Source organism: Acanthaster planci, linkage group LG10 (assembly GCF_054643075.1).
Source record: "Acanthaster planci isolate LZ-2023a linkage group LG10, COTS_SCS, whole genome shotgun sequence".
In the NCBI taxonomy this organism is placed as follows: Eukaryota; Metazoa; Echinodermata; class Asteroidea; order Valvatida; family Acanthasteridae; genus Acanthaster; species Acanthaster planci.
The window spans coordinates 12,432,791-12,449,494 of NC_141786.1; the positions used below are offsets into that span (position 1 = coordinate 12,432,791).

Genomic DNA, 16,704 nt, shown 5'->3' on the forward strand with positions numbered 1-16,704 from the left:
CTCCCCAAAGTGTTTTAAGTGCTGTCCCCTCTGATGAAACCTCCTCCCATACTGGCCGGACACCTGCCGCCTCTAGCCAATGAATCACTTTGCCCAGGACTGGGTCTTTCCTCTGTCGCTCGCGTATCTCTGTCCTCGTCACACCTTCCACCCAGTTAGCCTGCTTTGCACTAACTGCCTGACAGCTAGCTTCTTCTTCACCACACAAACCTGGGTAGTGCCGGTTGACTCCATCGGAGGCACTTGAGCCTTTATCTCATCCTCTGAGCTGTCGGCATAATGGCACTGGTTACAGGGAATCCTGGACATTGCGTCAGCGTTGGTGTGACAGCGTCCCGGACGGTGTTCAATTTCGAAATCAAACTCCGCCAATAACTGCAGCCATCTGGCCACTTGGCCAACTGGATTTCGGAACCCGAACAACCACTTGAGAGCCCCGTGGTCAGTACGCAGCTTGAACCTGCGGCCATACAAATATGGTCTGAAATATCTGACGAAATGGACGACTGCAAGCATCTGTTTTCTGGTTACACAGTAATTTCTTTCAGCTTTCGTCAGGGACCTACTGGCATAGGCAACTACCCGCCCGGCACTGTCCTGTTTGTTGGGACAGTACAGCTCCTATCCCAAAGTCGCTTGCGTCAGTGTCCAAGATGAATTGGTCCACGGCCGAGGGGTAGGCCAGAAGTGGCGAGGAAACAAGTCTCGCTTTGAGATCTTCAAATGCTCGTTCGCATTCTTCACTCCAGTGGACACGGCCGTTCCATGCCCATTACTCCAACGCGTATTAAGTTTTTGCTACAAACAAACGTTTACTCCAATAATGAAACAAAAACCCGAATTCAACATTGCGGATATTTTACGTTGACGGGCGGTGGAAATCGAATTTTAAAGTGCATTTTTGTTATTGTGAATGCATTTTAGAAAAAAAACAATCACATTGATTGAGGCTCTCTTTTTCTGCCCATTTGTATTAAATAAACTATGATCAGAAAATATTTGGACTTGCAGTCGGTTTAAAAAGGTGTTTTTTTTACTGTGCGTTTAAATCTGGCGACGGCCGTAAAACAAACCATTCTAAATCGTCTCTTAAGAAAAAACGACGGGTTTTCCCCACAAAAAGGAATTAAATTCTTAAAAAGTTGGGTCTTGAAATTTCGAAACCCTGGGTTATAAATAAAAAGACAGCGGAGAAATTTGTAGGAGATCGGTTTGAAAATGTGACTTTTCCGACGACCCCCCCATCAAACCCCGTTGAAAATGTACACGCGCCATACATGTACACTGCACACGTTCACTTACGTACACACTGTCTTGGCGTGAGATACGAACTCGACTAAATACATACATCGATGCCCGCATTCTCTATGCATTCCTTGCGTTGGTTCATATACATGCTGTGCGGGCAGGGCCAACGCTAGCAACATCGGTCACAAATGGAACTCCACGAAGGAAGATTTTTCCGGCTTTTGGTAAATACTTTATTACTAAGTGAGTAACGTAAACAATGGCATATTTGCTAAAAAATTGAAGCAATGAATCAGTTAAAGTTTCATCAACAAGCACTGGAGAAGTTGTGCCGTAGGTAGTGCACTAAATTAAATACAAATAGCACGTACATAGCAGTTGACTGTGCAAGGTACAGGAAAGAGTTGGAAAAATTGTACAGTATAATTATCTGGCTAGATGCTTCTTCAAGACATCCAAATAAACTGTGCTGGAGATGTGTTCGAAACTTGACTGACTCACTGTAAGCAACAAACTCGAGAAAATCGGATATTCGCATTCATATAACCCACACGAGTGGCCAAAACATTCAAGGACTGGAGTATGCACTACATGTGAACTGTACAGTAATCTTCTGAAGGGAGGACGCCCTGCAAAGAGGAAACGCACTGGGAAGGGTCTTCCAAATGTTGAGAAAGTTAGACTGGGTACTGTCAGTGAAATCGACTACTCATTCAACATTGCTCCTCAAGATGGTGTGTACACGGTTCCCCCAATCTTGACATACTTGGTGCAGAAAAGTCAGTGGAGGACTATTTTCATATGTACAATATGTCAGTGCATCCTGAGCTCCCCATCAGTGCAAACCTCCTGCGAACACAACTACTGCTCCTTGTGTTTAGAGCAATGGTTCCAATTCAATAACAACTGCACTGTTTCCTGTCCTGTATGTCAAGCAAATGTGAGTCATGACAGTGTAACGTCATCACCAAAGAGTTCTGAGGCTTCAGTTGAGCACCTTGACAACAGTTTGCACAAACTGTGGGACAATAGGAAAATTGCTACAAATGACAAACCGATGTTTTTCCTGAGCTCAACAAAACACCACCATGCCACTGTGATCTGTGTTCAAAATTGTCAAATGTAATTGAGACACATACTGAGTCAAACAGCCAGAATTCAAAAACAGAGATCACAAAAGCAGCAAATATTCTCAAACAAGTTGCAGTGGAACACAGCAGAGGCAAGGCCTATTCCTACAGAAATCGAAGAAGTCAGTGATCGCTGGACTTGGCTAAAGCTTAGTGCACAGAAGGGAAAAGATATTCGCCTAAAAACACCAGGCCGGGTATGTAATAGAGCCTTTTCTCTTTTGGGGGGGGTGGGGGGTGATTTTTAATTATTAATTTGATGTAGATTATTTCTTAAGCATAGGCTGTTTTGCCTTTGAAGCACACAAAGTAAACACTGAAATAGGATTACCGCACAGCTTTCATGTTATCAGAAATAAAGATCAAAATAAAATAATTTAAATTCAAGACTTAACAAAAAATAACAGAATGGGCAGGACAATCTTTTTTCTTCTACATCTTACGTTAACATGTTACGTACTGTACGTTAAAAATAGTACAATATTACAAAGGTATTTAGAATGATTAAGTACACTACATACATGTGCAAGCCCAAGAAACAAACTAAAGCAACATTGGTTTATCATCAGTAATGCCATATAATACTTTCTCATACGCTACAATAAATGCTAGTCTTCTGTAAATGTTATTTTTTTAACAATTCTTTAACTTTACACAGCCAACCTATGTGCAGAAAATTCCAAACAGATCACATAAAGTCCCTCAAAGTACACCAGCAACCAACCCATCTCAGAGCGGAATCACCGACCTTGACACTTCAATTGCTATGATGAGAGACTGCCAGCTAGCATGGGAGCAACTTCGTAAGATTAAGAGGTTTGTTACAAATACATGCTTAAGAAGCTCTGGTAGTAACTCGTCCATCTACACTTGCTAAGCACTGATTTCTGAAATAGACATACATGTAGCATACATGTACTATCCATACATCATTTTGAGGGGGCTATCATGCATAAATGCACAGGCAATAACAAATCCGCATACATGTGCATGCATACATGTTTTGGGAATATTAAATGTATATGTCAAGTATGTGTATACATGTAGTAACATCTGAATTATACATGTACATCAAATTCACATGTACATGTACAGGAAAAAACTACCACAAAAAATGGACATATACATGTTCTAGTAAATCTTCACAATGGTACACATAAACAAGTACAGTACATCTATAAAGTGCATGTATTTGTATATGATTGCACACTGTGCTTCATGCAACACTACAAATTTAAAAATATATATTTTTATTGTACAAGGAATTTGTCCCTCGGCAGGTACCTTGGCAGCATGGGGGTTACGTTTTCATCTATGCGAAAGCGACAAAATGTGCTCCTCAACGATAACCTCACAGGAAGTCTTATTCCACTGGTCTTCCATTCTGATAAGGCCTGTGGATGCAATGGTGTAGAGTCACGAGATGTTCCCTTTGTCCACGTCAAGAATCTTAGCTACCCGGTTATGGATTACCTGGAAAGACATGAAAGGTGAGTTTTTATTTAATACTGAGATTGTGAACAATGCTCTCCCTAGAGAATTTTATCCATTGCTATGTGACATGACAACTTTACATAACTATTCTTTTACAGGTGTGGGTCTCTAACCTGGCACAATGGTGTACTCCCAAAGACTGAAGTATGGATCAAAATAGGAGGAGACAAGGGAGGTAAATCCTTCAAGATGTCCTTCCAAATAGTGAACACACATCATCCCAATTCTTTGCAGAACACTGTTGTGTTTGCTTGTTTTGAGGGTGATGACTCCATCATAAACCTTCAGACAACTTTGCCACCAGTCCTGGAGCAAGTGTCCCAACTTATTGGCCAGAAGTGGAGGTAAAATCAAAATTAAGAAATCTCTATTATTATGAAACGTGGATCGTTTGAGGATTTGTGTTTAATTGCATTACATTTATACATTTTAAGACTTACCTTGTGCCCCTTTCTTGCCTCTTCCTTCTTTACAGAGACAAAAAACTCCGCCTTTTCATCTTTGGCGACTACGAGCTGTTGACCAAGATGTATGGAATATGTAGCTGCAATGGTAAAAAAAAACCACTGTTGACTAATTTTAAAATGTACAATTTTACATTTGTTGTTTTCACTATACTGCACTCATTCTGGTTAATACTTGTTCTATATCTACAGCTAGGTATTGCTGTCTCTACTGCACAACATCCAAGGACAACATGCAACTCCCAGTCACTGAGTGGGTAGCAGCAGCCCCACGAACCCTACAGTCCATTTTGGAATCCTACATGGCATATGAAGCAGATGGCTCAATAAAAGCCAGGTCCAAGGATGTTTCAATATTGAAATTGACCATGTACGTTAAACTCACTGTGTAATAAAATGGACATGTAATGTACATGTGGGCAAAACATGCACAATTTGATAATCTTAAATTTACAGAATATATAAATGCATCTTCAAATGATTTCCTGTTTATTTGTATTATAAATTGTTTGTTTCTTATTAATTATATTGTACAGGTGGTTCTCCCTAGTCTTCATATATCCCTTGAAATTTTTAAGAAGCTCTTCGACATGCATGAAGCAAGATGCCACATGCTCGATTTGAAGATATTTGAATTGTTAGTCAGGCATGCAGATGAAGAGGAGGTGGAAGTACAGGCACCACAAACTTTGACCAGAAAGTTGCAAAGGAGTTCAACCGTCAAAAACAGCTTGATCAAGAGAAAACTAATAAGCAAGCTGAACTCAAGCAGATTGAAGAAGAGCTGCCCCTTTACCTCCTCCAACGCAATCTAAAGAATGCTGATCGAAAGTTTCAGCAAATGGCTAACAGGGCTTTCAATCTTCGCAACGAACTAAAGCAACTGGTGAGAATTTTGTGCATACATGTACATGTTAATCTCACAATAAATTTTATCATTCACTTAAACTATGACAATATGTAACACTAAATTTCATGATGATCTTTAGGCTTAAATTTACACGTACTTTCCATGATTGTCACAGAGCAATGAAAAAACAGACATACCAATCGGTGCAGGTCCAGTTGCTGGCAGCCTTGATGCAGTACTGAAGAGGCATCACGTCGAACGGCAGGCATACCATGGCAAAGCCTTTGTTGGTAATCACGTGCACAAGTGTTGTCAGGTAAACTACAAAAAAGTATTTCACAGATAATTAAATTTACAATATGCTTTTTTTATTGATACATGTACGTTAAAAATTGCAACCTCTCATCATTGATTTGGAACAGCCTCAAGTCATCTTTGATCTCACAAGTGAACCACGAAGAATTCTTCAGAATATGTCCTACGATGATATTCCACTGAAATGTCAGCAAGAGTTCCTTCGTGAAGCCGCTTCGATGGGGTCCAAGTTTGAGGATATTTTCCTCAAATTTGCTGACACACACCATGCGATAAACCATGCAAGGGCTTTATCACCAGATGAATTAAAGAGAGTTGGTAATTATTCAACATTCTTTTTCACTCACTCAAATAAAGCATCAATTTTTAAGTTTAGTCCAGATTCACACTTTTTTTGTTTGCAGACACATGCATCAAGGTTTTCATGACCTCCTACGGAGAGAGCTTCCCTGAATGCAGCATCACTCCCAAGATGCACTTGCTGGAGAATCATGCTGTCGAGCAGTTGTCCAGGTTTGGCGTTGGCTTTGGTCTCCTCAACGAGCAAGGAGGGGAGTTAATCCACACTGAATTCAATAGAACAGGTCGTGTTGTACAAGGGATGCGGGACGACTTGAAGCGTCTGATGACAACAATGCAACGGCATCACTTGTCAACCACCCCAGAAGTACAGACAAAAGTGTTCACACCTGCAAAACGACAAAAAGTAGAAGAGTAGTGAACATGATGCAATAGGATTTCTCACTTACATGTACACGTACAACCCAGTCCCTTGATATTGGCATATGTCAACGAGAGTATCGCAGTTGTTCACATACTTGTGTGATGGGAAATCACATATAGACCATGTTCATTCATACATACTTTGTAATGTGCTTTTCAGGTAGGAGTAATTCTGCACAATTTTGACGATATATTCAGAACCCACCTGTGGATTACTTTCTGTTTGTCCAGTCCTTTGTTTATGGTTGATAGGGATAATGCCATGGAAGTGGATCCGGGATCTGTCTTATAGCAGAGTAGGCCTACAGTGCTATACATCAGTTGTACATGTGTAGGAACTTTGAAGATAAACAGAAGGAATATATTATTAGCATCGAAATACAAACCAGAAGATTTGTGGTCCTCACATTCAATATCCATGTGGCCTAGTAATTACTTGTAGGCCTACTATTTACTAAAGCACACGTATTAATTATTGTAACATTTAATGATTTAGAATACATGTATGTGTGGTTGCACGTGCGTAACAAAATTCATTTGTAATGCACGTACATGTACATGTACTGTATACATGTATACTCGTATGTACTGTGTATAAGGTGTACATTGTAATGTACATGTACATGCACGTGTTTGTGCACGCGCACGTGCATGAGATTTTTCCAGGATGTGCTGAAAAAGGCAAAATACAATCGAAAATATCATAAAACAGCCCGCTGTCTTTTACCTTCTTTCATTCTGATCGTACTTCAATACATCTTCTTCATACGGATGCCTTGTGATTTTATGAAAGAGAACTCTGGTTTTCAAGAAAAAACTCATTTTTTCGGAGCGATCATTACTCTCTGGGTTGGCTGAATACGACGCTCCTCGACCACAGTCCACACATTTCCCGACGAATCAAAATTTAGCTTTAGGCAAAAATAATCCCGTCTAATGACAAAAACTCGGTTTTTGAGGTCCAAATTAAGAATTAAATATTTTATACTTTTACAAATATTTCAATAAAGGGTAAAAATTAAGGTGATACAAAGATATGCAAATGAGAAATTAAAATTTCCGAACGTAAACATAGACTAGCCTAGTCGCTCGCGCAGTTAGCGCAATTTTTCACTGGACAAAGCGCAGACACTGAGGGCGCACACTTTTTCTTTCCTTGCGACGGCCGTGTGGAATGGCCTTCCAGCCTCGGTGAGCTTATGTAAGGGCCTTGCCAACTCAGCAAACCCCGGCACAAAACGCCTATAATAAGACGCTAGTCCCAAGAAGCTGCGCACCTCCCGAACTGATGTCAGAACAGGCCAGTCTTTCACTTGCTGGATCTTGGCTGGGTCTGTCATCACCCTGTCAGCTGAGACAATGTGCCCAAGGTATGAGACCTCTGTCTGAAACAGTTGGCACTTCTTAGGTTGAAACTTGAGTCCAGCCTCCCTTATTCTTGTCAGTATCAGCTCTAGGCGCTCCATGTGTTCCTGAAATGATCTGCTGTAGACACTTATGTCATCCAGGTACACGAGGCACATTTGCCACTGCAAACCTTGGAGCACACGGTCCATTACACGCTCGAATGTGGAAGGCGCATTGCACAGTCCGAAGGGCATAACTTCGAACTGATACAAACCGCTGGGGGTGGAAAAAGGCCGTTTTTTCTTTATGGTCAGGGTCCATTGGCACCTGCCAATATCCTGCCAATATCCCGAGGCAAGATCAAAAGTAGAGAAGAACTTGGACCCAGACAACATATCGATTATCTCATCTATGCGAGGAAGGGGATATGCGTCCTTCCTTGTTATGGCGTTCAGCCGCCGGTAATCGACGCAGAACAGCATCTTCCCATTCTTTTTCCGGACCAGGACAACGGGTGTGGCCCAAGGCCCCGTAGCAGGTGTGATGATTCCCCTTTTCAACATGGATTCTATCTCAGTATCGGCAACTTCTTTCTGATGAATTGGTAAGCGCCTCGGTCTTTGTTTTATGGGAGCTGCATTCCTGGTCTCTATCCGGTGTCTAGCTAGGTCGGTCTGCCCGAGGTCGCCTTCATGTTTAGCAAACTGGTCCGGAAATTTTAAAAGGAGACCTTTCAACTGGTGACTTTCCTGCTGGCTGAGTAGCTTGGAGGACCGGCCTTGCAGGTGTTCGGGCACAGTGGAGTTGTTCGAGCATTCTAGAGTTTCATTCTCCCCCTGGACAGCCGTTCTAACAGCTCCCGCTTGTTCTAAGGGGCTGTCTTCTGTGGTGAGAGAGGGGCCAATAGCTTCTATTACATTGAACGTGGCTGCTGTGGTTCCTTTATAAAGGACTACTCGTTCCCTTCCCGGATTGAGCAGGCGGAGGGCTATGGCATCGGTATCAGTGCTCACTACTATTGGTGCTACCATTACGTTACTCTTGTTGGCAAGTGTTTCAGATGCTTCAACTATCCCGCAGGAAACAGTTATGCCACTACATTCAAGACTTCCCGCAACAAGCATTACTGTCCCATGAGGCACTACGACTGTTTCCAAAACAGTCACCCGACAGGTTTGCTGTCTGTCAGCCATCTCCCTTAGAGGCAGCATAATTCCTCCCTACTCGAGACATCTGTTTGTGACATCTATCACACATTGCTGTCTGTCAGCCGTCTCCCTTAGAGGCAGCATATCTATCACACATTGCTCATTTTTCATGAAGTCCAATCCCAGTAGCACATCACTTCCAAGCGAAGCTACAATGAACCGATGTTTTACACAGTTTCCTGCCAACTGTAACTCAGCTTCTACTTCGCCAGCAATAGGGCAAGACTTGCCATCCGCCAGCTGAACCTTAATATCAGTGGCTGTCAGCATGGCTTGATTCTCCTCAGACCATTTCCGGACAATCTTGTCTGACAAGAGAGACACTGTAGCCCCCGTGTCCACCAGTGCGTCGACACTAACTTTATTAACAAAAACATCTAAGTGCAGTCCTTTCCCGACCACAGCAGCAACGTTCTCAGCTTGCATTTCAAAATTGGGCCCCTCTTTTTCTGCTGTCCCTTGGCCCTCAGGAACAGCTCCTACTGGTTTTCCTGGCTCTGTGGTTTGCCAGATGCCCCCTTATTGTCCTTTGCTGTTTGTCCTTGCCCGTTCTCCTGAGCTCCCTTTGTTCCTGATTCTGGGCATTTTGCTTTAATATGACCAAACTGCTGGCACCAGAAGCATTGGACGCCCTTCTTAGCAGATTTCCTTTGTTCCAAGCGGCCTTCTTGGTGTCGTCTACTTGTTTTCCTAGTTTCTTCAGTTGTTCCATGATATCTGTGAGTTGTCGCTGTATATCCGTTGCTGCAGCATTGGCTTCGCTGGTTGGTTTTTCAGCCTGAACTGCTTCTACAGTGGCACTTCTGACCTTTCTAACATCTGCAGATCGACGTTCCTTCTCGGCCTTGTACAGTGCCTCCAGTTCCACAGCAGCTGCCACGGCTTCATCAAGCGAACTGGTTCTCATCTGGATGATTCTCGTGCGTACTTCACTGTCGAGGAGCGCATCCAGAAAGTGGTCTCGTCCCATTCTGTCGCGGCTATCCTCCGGTAAGTCGGCGTAAACTTTCTCCACGAGCTGTCAAACTTCCTCTGCCATCTCCGCCAGGCTTTCTTATGGTTTCCGTCGTCGATTCCGGAGCTGCGCTCGGTGAAGTTCCTTCCTGCCTAAGGGGTTAAACCGGGACTCCAAAGACTTCACAAGCCGCTTGTAATCCTTTGCTTCAGCCTGCAGACTACTCAGTCTGCAGTGCTGACCCTGTTAACAGCACAGCAAGGTACTGGCATTTTGCCTTGTCGTCCCATCCGTTTATTGCAGCACACATCTCAAAGTGCTTAAGGTAAGGCTTCCATGGTGTCTTACCATCGTAGCGGTCCGGTTTGATGATTGGTCTTTCCTTTGCCGAGTGGCTCTTTTCCAGCTTAACCTCCCCCGTCGCCTTTTCACTTTTAGGGGTTGATAGTACCGGGGGTTCGGTTTGTCCAGTTGCCTTCTCTTGGGCCCCAGTGTGGCCAGGGGCTGCTGACATGATGGGCGATAATCCTAGCGTTTGGTTAATTGGTGGGCGGATAGTGCCTTTTGTGTCGACTGGTGGCGTGTAACCTTGGATCTGAGGCAAATCAGTCTCTCCGTCTTCACAGTTCCTCTGCCAATTGTCGAATGTGCTGGGCTGGTCGGGTAGTGTCGCCGGCAGGTCAAAATTTCTCCCATTCAGGTTCTGTCCAGGCCAGAAAGTTTCTGTAGGAGGGGTCGCAAAAGGAACTTCCTTTGACCATCCACGTGGGTTCCGACCCACCACCTCTACCCGTGGCAAGCCACTGGCCTGGTCAATAGAACTCGCTCTGTCCTCATTTGTCCTGCAAACTGAGGGCCTATTTTCCTTGGGGTTTAACTGGTTCGCAGAGGAAGTGAGAGTGGACCCAACAGTCGCTTGCAGGCTTTCAACATTTCCTGGTGCCCCGATTGGACCAACCCAGCTGGCCCCCATCGCCTGCCACCCTCTGCTTCTGTTTTCGAAAAACAGAGGTCTCCAGTTACGCCCAAACTTCCCGCAATACCCACACCCGAGTCCTGCCACGTGTTGTATTCGGGGGTCTGTTTTGTTACCAGTCGGGGGTTCCCTTCTTGTTTACTCAGGATCACTTCGTCCTTAACATGGTTGAATCTTCAACCCGTGTATTTTGCATTATGACTATTGGGCTTTAATCCGGCTAAAAAAAAGCAAACCGGGCGGTTGGCTCCAGTTGGTCAACTCCGGGCGGTCGGCTCCGGACGGTCGGGCTCCGGGCGGTCAGCTCCGGTTAGTTGGTTCTGGGCAGTTAGCGTGGTCCAACGTGTGACTCCTAAGCCACACACACACATGTACACACAGCAGTTCGGTATGCACCACTACCGCGTTTTACTGGACAAGCAACCCAAAGTACATGTACGTCGTCACGGCTCGGTAACTCCACTGCCGTCTTCCGCTCAAAGGCCACCCGTTGTTCCCTACCACGGCTCGGTAAACACCACTGCTGCTTTCCGAGGTAATTTTTCAGGTAAATTCTGTCAATCATGCAAGAACATGGGGACACAATCCCGCCGCTGCCGCCAGTGTAACGCGCTCGACGCGGCCTAAGGTTTCACTGGATTAGGTACGGTGCAGATTGTAGACAGACAGGACAGGACAGAGATGGCACGTATAACTGAAGAAATAATTACCAACACACAATTCTACGGGTTTGAATGATTTATTGCGTCTCTGTTTCTTGGGAACTTACAACTTTCTCAGCCAATTTGGGGGCGGCGGTGTAGGTCGGACACGGACGTGAGAGCAATCTTGCTTCGTTGAGAGCCAGCCAGAGAGTGTTTCACGCAGCTTATTTCGCGCCGCACCACGACCAGTTCGCGCGCCAGTTGCATGGCAACCCGCGGTAAACAAGGGGTGATCACGCACGCAGCGCATTTCAAGCCGTGCTCGCTACAATATCAATATAACACTATATACTTTTTCCTGTTACATACATGTGCACGTATCATCAGTACGTGCATAACAAAGTAGTCCAAACAGACTGATAATCCCAAGAAATTAGATCACATAGTAAAACAGTCACACATACCTCTGATTCAGTATTCTTGGAACTCTCCTCTTCAAAACAGTATAATGAATACTACATTAATACCAATGACACATTGACAATGAATACAATATAGTCACCTAGGAATGTGGCCATAGCTGAAGGAGGGTGCAGGAGTGGAGAAGACTATTTTCTAAACTACGTTTGAGTTGAAAAACAAGTTGAAATGCGAATATGGCTTTAACAATCGTCTGTGACGATCTCGGGGCCGTGATTCCTCAACATCTAAAAGACAAAATTTGGAGGGGGGGAGAACGTAGCATTCGGAACCTTGTGGAAGTCGTCGCGCGGCACGGGCTTGGATAATTCCTTTGACGAGATGCGTTTTACAATCGGGTCCAATGAGTCCCCACATTGGCAGATTCGTCCGCATAAGTAGGCTCCGCATATTATGTCTATCGAACAGTGGACGTCAGCGTTTCTAGTTTTTGGATCTGTGTATTTGTTGCGATATCCTACCCACGCTTGTTCGTTACTGCAGTACGCAGACAGTATTCGATCTGCAGCATTTCGTTATGTGGGGTATGGTTGGCGCGAGTACGACATCCAGTTTCGATTGCGTCAGGCGTGTGTGCCGTCGCGCTCTTAGGCAACTATTGATGCCGAACTTTGGCTGGTACTGCTTGGTGAGCCCGTTTCGCACCAGCATAATTTTAGTCCGTACCAGCAACGTAAGCGTGCCCCCTCCACTGCCGCCAACCCCTGGTCCGATTTTGCAATCAGTTGCAATCGCCCCTTGTGTCGCAGCTTCCCGCATAGCTGCTCCACCTGCAAGGCATTTGGCCACCCCTGCAACCCGTTGTCGGGGAAACTCACAGTCTCGCGACACAGCGCGGGTGCTGGCAGCTGGCATCATCCCCAGTAAAACTAAGTAGTATGCTCCCTTTTTTACGGGCTTACCCCAACACTCAGGACTCCCCACATTTTGCAAGAAGGTTTTTACGCGGTTTCATGGTAGGCTATTCAAGTACCAGGGTTGCTCGCAAACATCCCAACATTCTGCAGTCAAAAATTGATCGTGAAGTTGCTTTGGGTCGCGTTGCTGGCCCGTTTTTGTCCCAGCCTCTTCCTCATTTCCGTTGTTCACCTATGGGCCTGGTGCCCAAACAGACTTTGGCTGAATTTCGGTTAATCCATAATTTGTCGTCCCCTATCGGCAGATCGGTGAATGATTTCATTGATCCCGCAGACACCACCGTTTCATAGACTAGTTTTATTGAGGCGATAACTATGATGGCAGGTTTACCAGGCAGTGCCCTGATGGCTAAGTTGGATATCGTTTACTTCCCGTCCATCCAAGCGATTTTGATATGCTTGGTCTTCCCCATAACGGCCAATTTTATTTTTGTTTTCGATAAATGCATGCCTATGGGCTGTGCTGTATCCTGTGTTACTTTCGAGCGGTTCAGTATTTTCTGTGATTACTGTACTCGTAAGGTGGCCGAATCTCCTAACACTGTGCATTATTTGGATGATTTCCTGTTCGTTTGTGCTAGTCATGACGAGTGCGCACGTTCCCTCCAATCTTTCAGAGTAGTTTGTCGATTCAGGGTACCCATCGCGGAAGAAAAAAACGAAGGTCCAGCTACGAACCTCACTTTCCTGGGTTTAGGGATCGATACGGTTGGCACGACAGATTCAAATCCCGACTGATAAGCAAGTTGCTTTACAAAATACGATTGTTAGTGTGCTCGATCAGAAGAAAATCACGCTGCGCAATCTTAAGTCCCTGCTAGGTCGTGTCAATTTTGTTTGTAATGCGGTAAGACCTGGTATGGCCTTTCACCGTCGTTTGCATGATCTAGCTACGGGTATCTCCAAACATCAACACAAAATTCGCATCACTTTAGCAGTTTTGGTCACATTTCAGCGCAACGATAATGTTTCCAGATTCGGTACGATACATTAGTGACCAGTTGCACATGTACACAGATGCTTCTGCTGAAATTGGTTTGGGTCTTACTTTGCTGCGCACTGGTGTCAAGGGAAGTTAGTGGCCCAAGCATGTACAAAGTCAGCGCCTTTCTATATTGCCTGCTTGGAGTTGTTCCCTATTGTGCTACCGGTCCAGCAGTGGGCTGTCCAATTGCATAATAAACGTGTGACATTTTGGTGTAAAAATCAGGCTGTAGTTAGTGTCATCAACAGACAAACGTCTAAATGTCAATTATGTTGCATTTGGTGCGCCGCCTCGTGGTGAAATGTCTCACATATAATATCCACTGCAGACCGCAATATGACCCCCTTGCCTGACAACCGGTGGAGTGTTTTCAGTTAGAGGTCCAGAGTCTTTTTCATGACGCGGGTGGCCCCCGCACAAACTTGTCTTATGAGAGGGCTTGGCATCTTTTTCAACGGTTTAGTCTAACCCATGGTTTCGACGCCGCTCCCCCTCCCTGCTTCAGATAGTTCGATTTATTGCATTTTGTCGGTATCTGGGTATGCCCCACAACGATCACCTCTTACGTCTCGGGGGCTTCCTCCAATTTGCAGTTAATAAGTTATCCTGATTTAAACTAAGCATTTTCTGGTTAAACGTTTAGTGGAAGGATGTCGTAGGCGTAGTAGTCTGATATTTTATGTCGTATAGTCCCAGCCTTGCAGGCCGTTTGCGTTAGTAATTTCGATGCTCAGTTTTTCCGAGCAGCTTCCTTATTTGCGTTTTTTGGTTCCTTCGAATTGGGGAATTTAACTGCCCAATCTCACCAATTTTCTAGCCCGTTGTTACCGTTAAAGACCCCCCTTTAAGGGTCGAACTTATCCTACGTCACTCGAAAGAAGATCAATATGGCCATGGTTATGTAGGTTCCACCCCAGCAGCGCATAGCCGGCACATGATGTGCCCCGTCCGGGCGACTTTGTCCTATCTTGCCTGTTCGCATCCCCCCATAGCCCGTTTTTGTCACATTTCGATGGGCGTCCTGTCACGCGTTACCAATTTGTCGTGGTACTACCGTCGTGCCCTTGAGTTTATAGGGCTTTAACGACGCCCAGTTTTACTTCTCATTCTTTTTGCATAGGGGGCAGTTACGTCTGCGGCTATTGCAGGTGTGTCTGAGGATGATGTTTAAAATTTTGGGGCGTTGGAAGTCCGGGGCTTACCGACGTTACATTCAGATTCCCCCAGCTACTTTTCGTGGAACGCTACATGTTGTATTAGCTTAAGTACTTAGGTCGTGTTTTGTTCCGATTTTTCTTTTCATTTTTCTTGCAGGAATTGGCCCTGCCAAGCCAACTGTGTGGGTCATTGGGGACGGCTGTTTGTGTGCTGGTATACTCGTGTGGCGGGGTTATCGCCCTGGGGAGAGCGTCTTAGTCAGCTGGCTAGATCCACTGGATGGGACGGCGAAGACTCCAGATGTTCCAGTTCTCCGATTTCCTGTTGGAAGCCTGGTCAGTAGTTCTGATCTTACCTGACGCCATCATGCTGCAGTTTGGCGCCAACGACCTGGGGCTTGTACACAACAGCACGGCAGTGCATCAATTTGACCAGAGAAGCACTGCCGCATACTGTCAATTTTTATTCCGAGTTTCTGCCCCGGCAGACACACCCTCACGCCCTAAAGCAGAGTTCCCTTCAGCGTATGCGACGTTCGCTGAACGCGCACGTTCATTCATTATTTCAAAATGCTCATGGGGGTGTTATTTGGCGAGAGGGGAGCATTTTCATATGTTGTATCTGCCAATGTATTTTGCGCAGACCATGCGTTCAGACCCCCTGTGAGCACAATTTCTGTGCAGTCTGCCCGACTTCATACTTCCAGCATACATTCAAGCGTGGCATATCAAGTTTGGACGTGTCCAGTGTGCAAGGCTGACACAAAGTACGAACAAATCACAAAGAGTCCCTTCGTACTGACAGTACAACTCGACAACCTGCTGGTTATTTGTAGCAAGTGCCAAAAAATTGGAAAATGGAAGAGGTCATCAATCATGCATGCGGTCCAATTAATCCACTTATTCCAAAGTTCACAATCGTCAAGGCAGCACAAATTCAATCGAATGAATCTGAAACAGAAAAAAATTGCTGAAGCTGCAAAAGTACTGAAAGACCTGACCAACTGCCACAAGCATGGAGACCCCATACCGAAAATTGTTGAAGATGTTGCTGACAAGTGGACTTGGCTCAAGCTAAATCGTGCAACTGCAATAACAACTGGTGGTCGGGTAAGATTTTCATTTCATGATAAAACTTTAACTTTATTATAAAACCAATCTAAGTTATTTAAAACATGCCAGTACATGTACAATAAGAGTGAAGCTTCATCACGACTGCAAATTTGATGATAATTGAAATAGTGAATTAAATAACCACAGGACCTAATTGCATAAATACTAAACACAGTAGATCAATTCATTAGTTAAAATACATTCTTATTACAAAGGGAGATGTATCTGTTAAATATTTCACATGTAACATGGATCAAACTGGCCAATGCAATTTTACTATCTTTTAAACAGCCTGCACATATACAAGTAACACAAAGAAGTCAACTGTACCCTCTGATCGTATGGAATCCACTGATGCTGGCACAAAGACTCGGCCATTATCAGCAGAAACTTCCCTCATTATGATGCGAGACTGCAAACTGGCTTGGACTCAGCTTAGGAAATTGAGAAGGTACAGTACGAGATACATGTAACAGTGGTGGGAATCCAATCCAATAAGTGATACTGCATATTGTGTGAAAATCACATGTTCAATCCTGAAGACTTGTTTTTTTGGGGGGGGGGGTGTTGAGGGCAAGCCTACACTTATCATTTACTGTTTACAGACTTCGGTTGTAGTGGAAACAATTTCAATTTTTCCAGTGTGTTGTTTATTTACAGGTACCTGAATGACTCAAAATGTCTGCCATCAGAAAGAA

The 16,704-nt window shown here is 44.6% G+C and overlaps 1 protein-coding gene and 2 long non-coding RNA genes across 7 annotated transcripts in view; 2 read left to right on the plus strand and 1 right to left on the minus strand.

Moving 5' to 3' along the window:
- Positions 1-2,700: 2,700 nt before the first annotated feature.
- LOC147797795 (uncharacterized) lies at positions 2,701-11,555 on the minus strand. 5 transcript variants are annotated; one of them, XR_015426912.1, is made up of 6 exons: positions 11,480-11,555; positions 6,430-6,562; positions 5,849-6,190; positions 5,384-5,507; positions 4,313-4,416; positions 2,701-3,851 (listed from the first exon to the last, which is right to left on the minus strand). It is a non-coding gene; the product is annotated as an uncharacterized LOC147797795 (long non-coding RNA). The 5 variants fall into 5 exon arrangements; XR_015426908.1 differs by lacking the exon at positions 11,480-11,555 and adding an exon at positions 6,952-7,116 and having other exon boundaries at positions 5,931-6,190; XR_015426911.1 differs by lacking the exon at positions 11,480-11,555 and adding an exon at positions 6,952-7,112 and having other exon boundaries at positions 5,891-6,190.
- LOC147797796 (uncharacterized) lies at positions 3,119-5,451 on the plus strand. The gene is made up of 7 exons (XM_087142751.1): positions 3,119-3,194; positions 3,659-3,868; positions 3,971-4,216; positions 4,348-4,424; positions 4,529-4,706; positions 4,873-5,222; positions 5,362-5,451. Exons 1-6 carry the CDS (start codon positions 3,145-3,147, stop codon positions 4,958-4,960), a joined length of 849 nt encoding a protein of 282 aa, XP_086998877.1. The 5' UTR covers positions 3,119-3,144; the 3' UTR covers positions 4,961-5,222; positions 5,362-5,451.
- LOC147797797 (uncharacterized) overlaps positions 7,252-16,704 on the plus strand; it is a 29,739-nt gene continuing 20,286 nt past the window's right edge. Inside the window, exon 1 of the long non-coding RNA XR_015426913.1 lies at positions 7,252-7,594. This is a non-coding gene — a long non-coding RNA (uncharacterized LOC147797797). The remainder of the gene's footprint in view (positions 7,595-16,704) is intronic.

Bases quoted from the DNA above. Each gene is read 5' to 3' on its own strand.
- LOC147797796 (XM_087142751.1), top strand. From the start codon at position 3,145: ATGATGAGAGACTGCCAGCTAGCATGGGAGCAACTTCGTAAGATTAAG. The intron at 3,195-3,658 runs GTTTGTTACAAA...GTCCCTCGGCAG, and splicing joins CAACTTCGTAAGATTAAGAG to GTACCTTGGCAGCATGGGGG. The intron at 4,707-4,872 runs GTACGTTAAACT...TATATTGTACAG, and splicing joins TCAATATTGAAATTGACCAT to GTGGTTCTCCCTAGTCTTCA.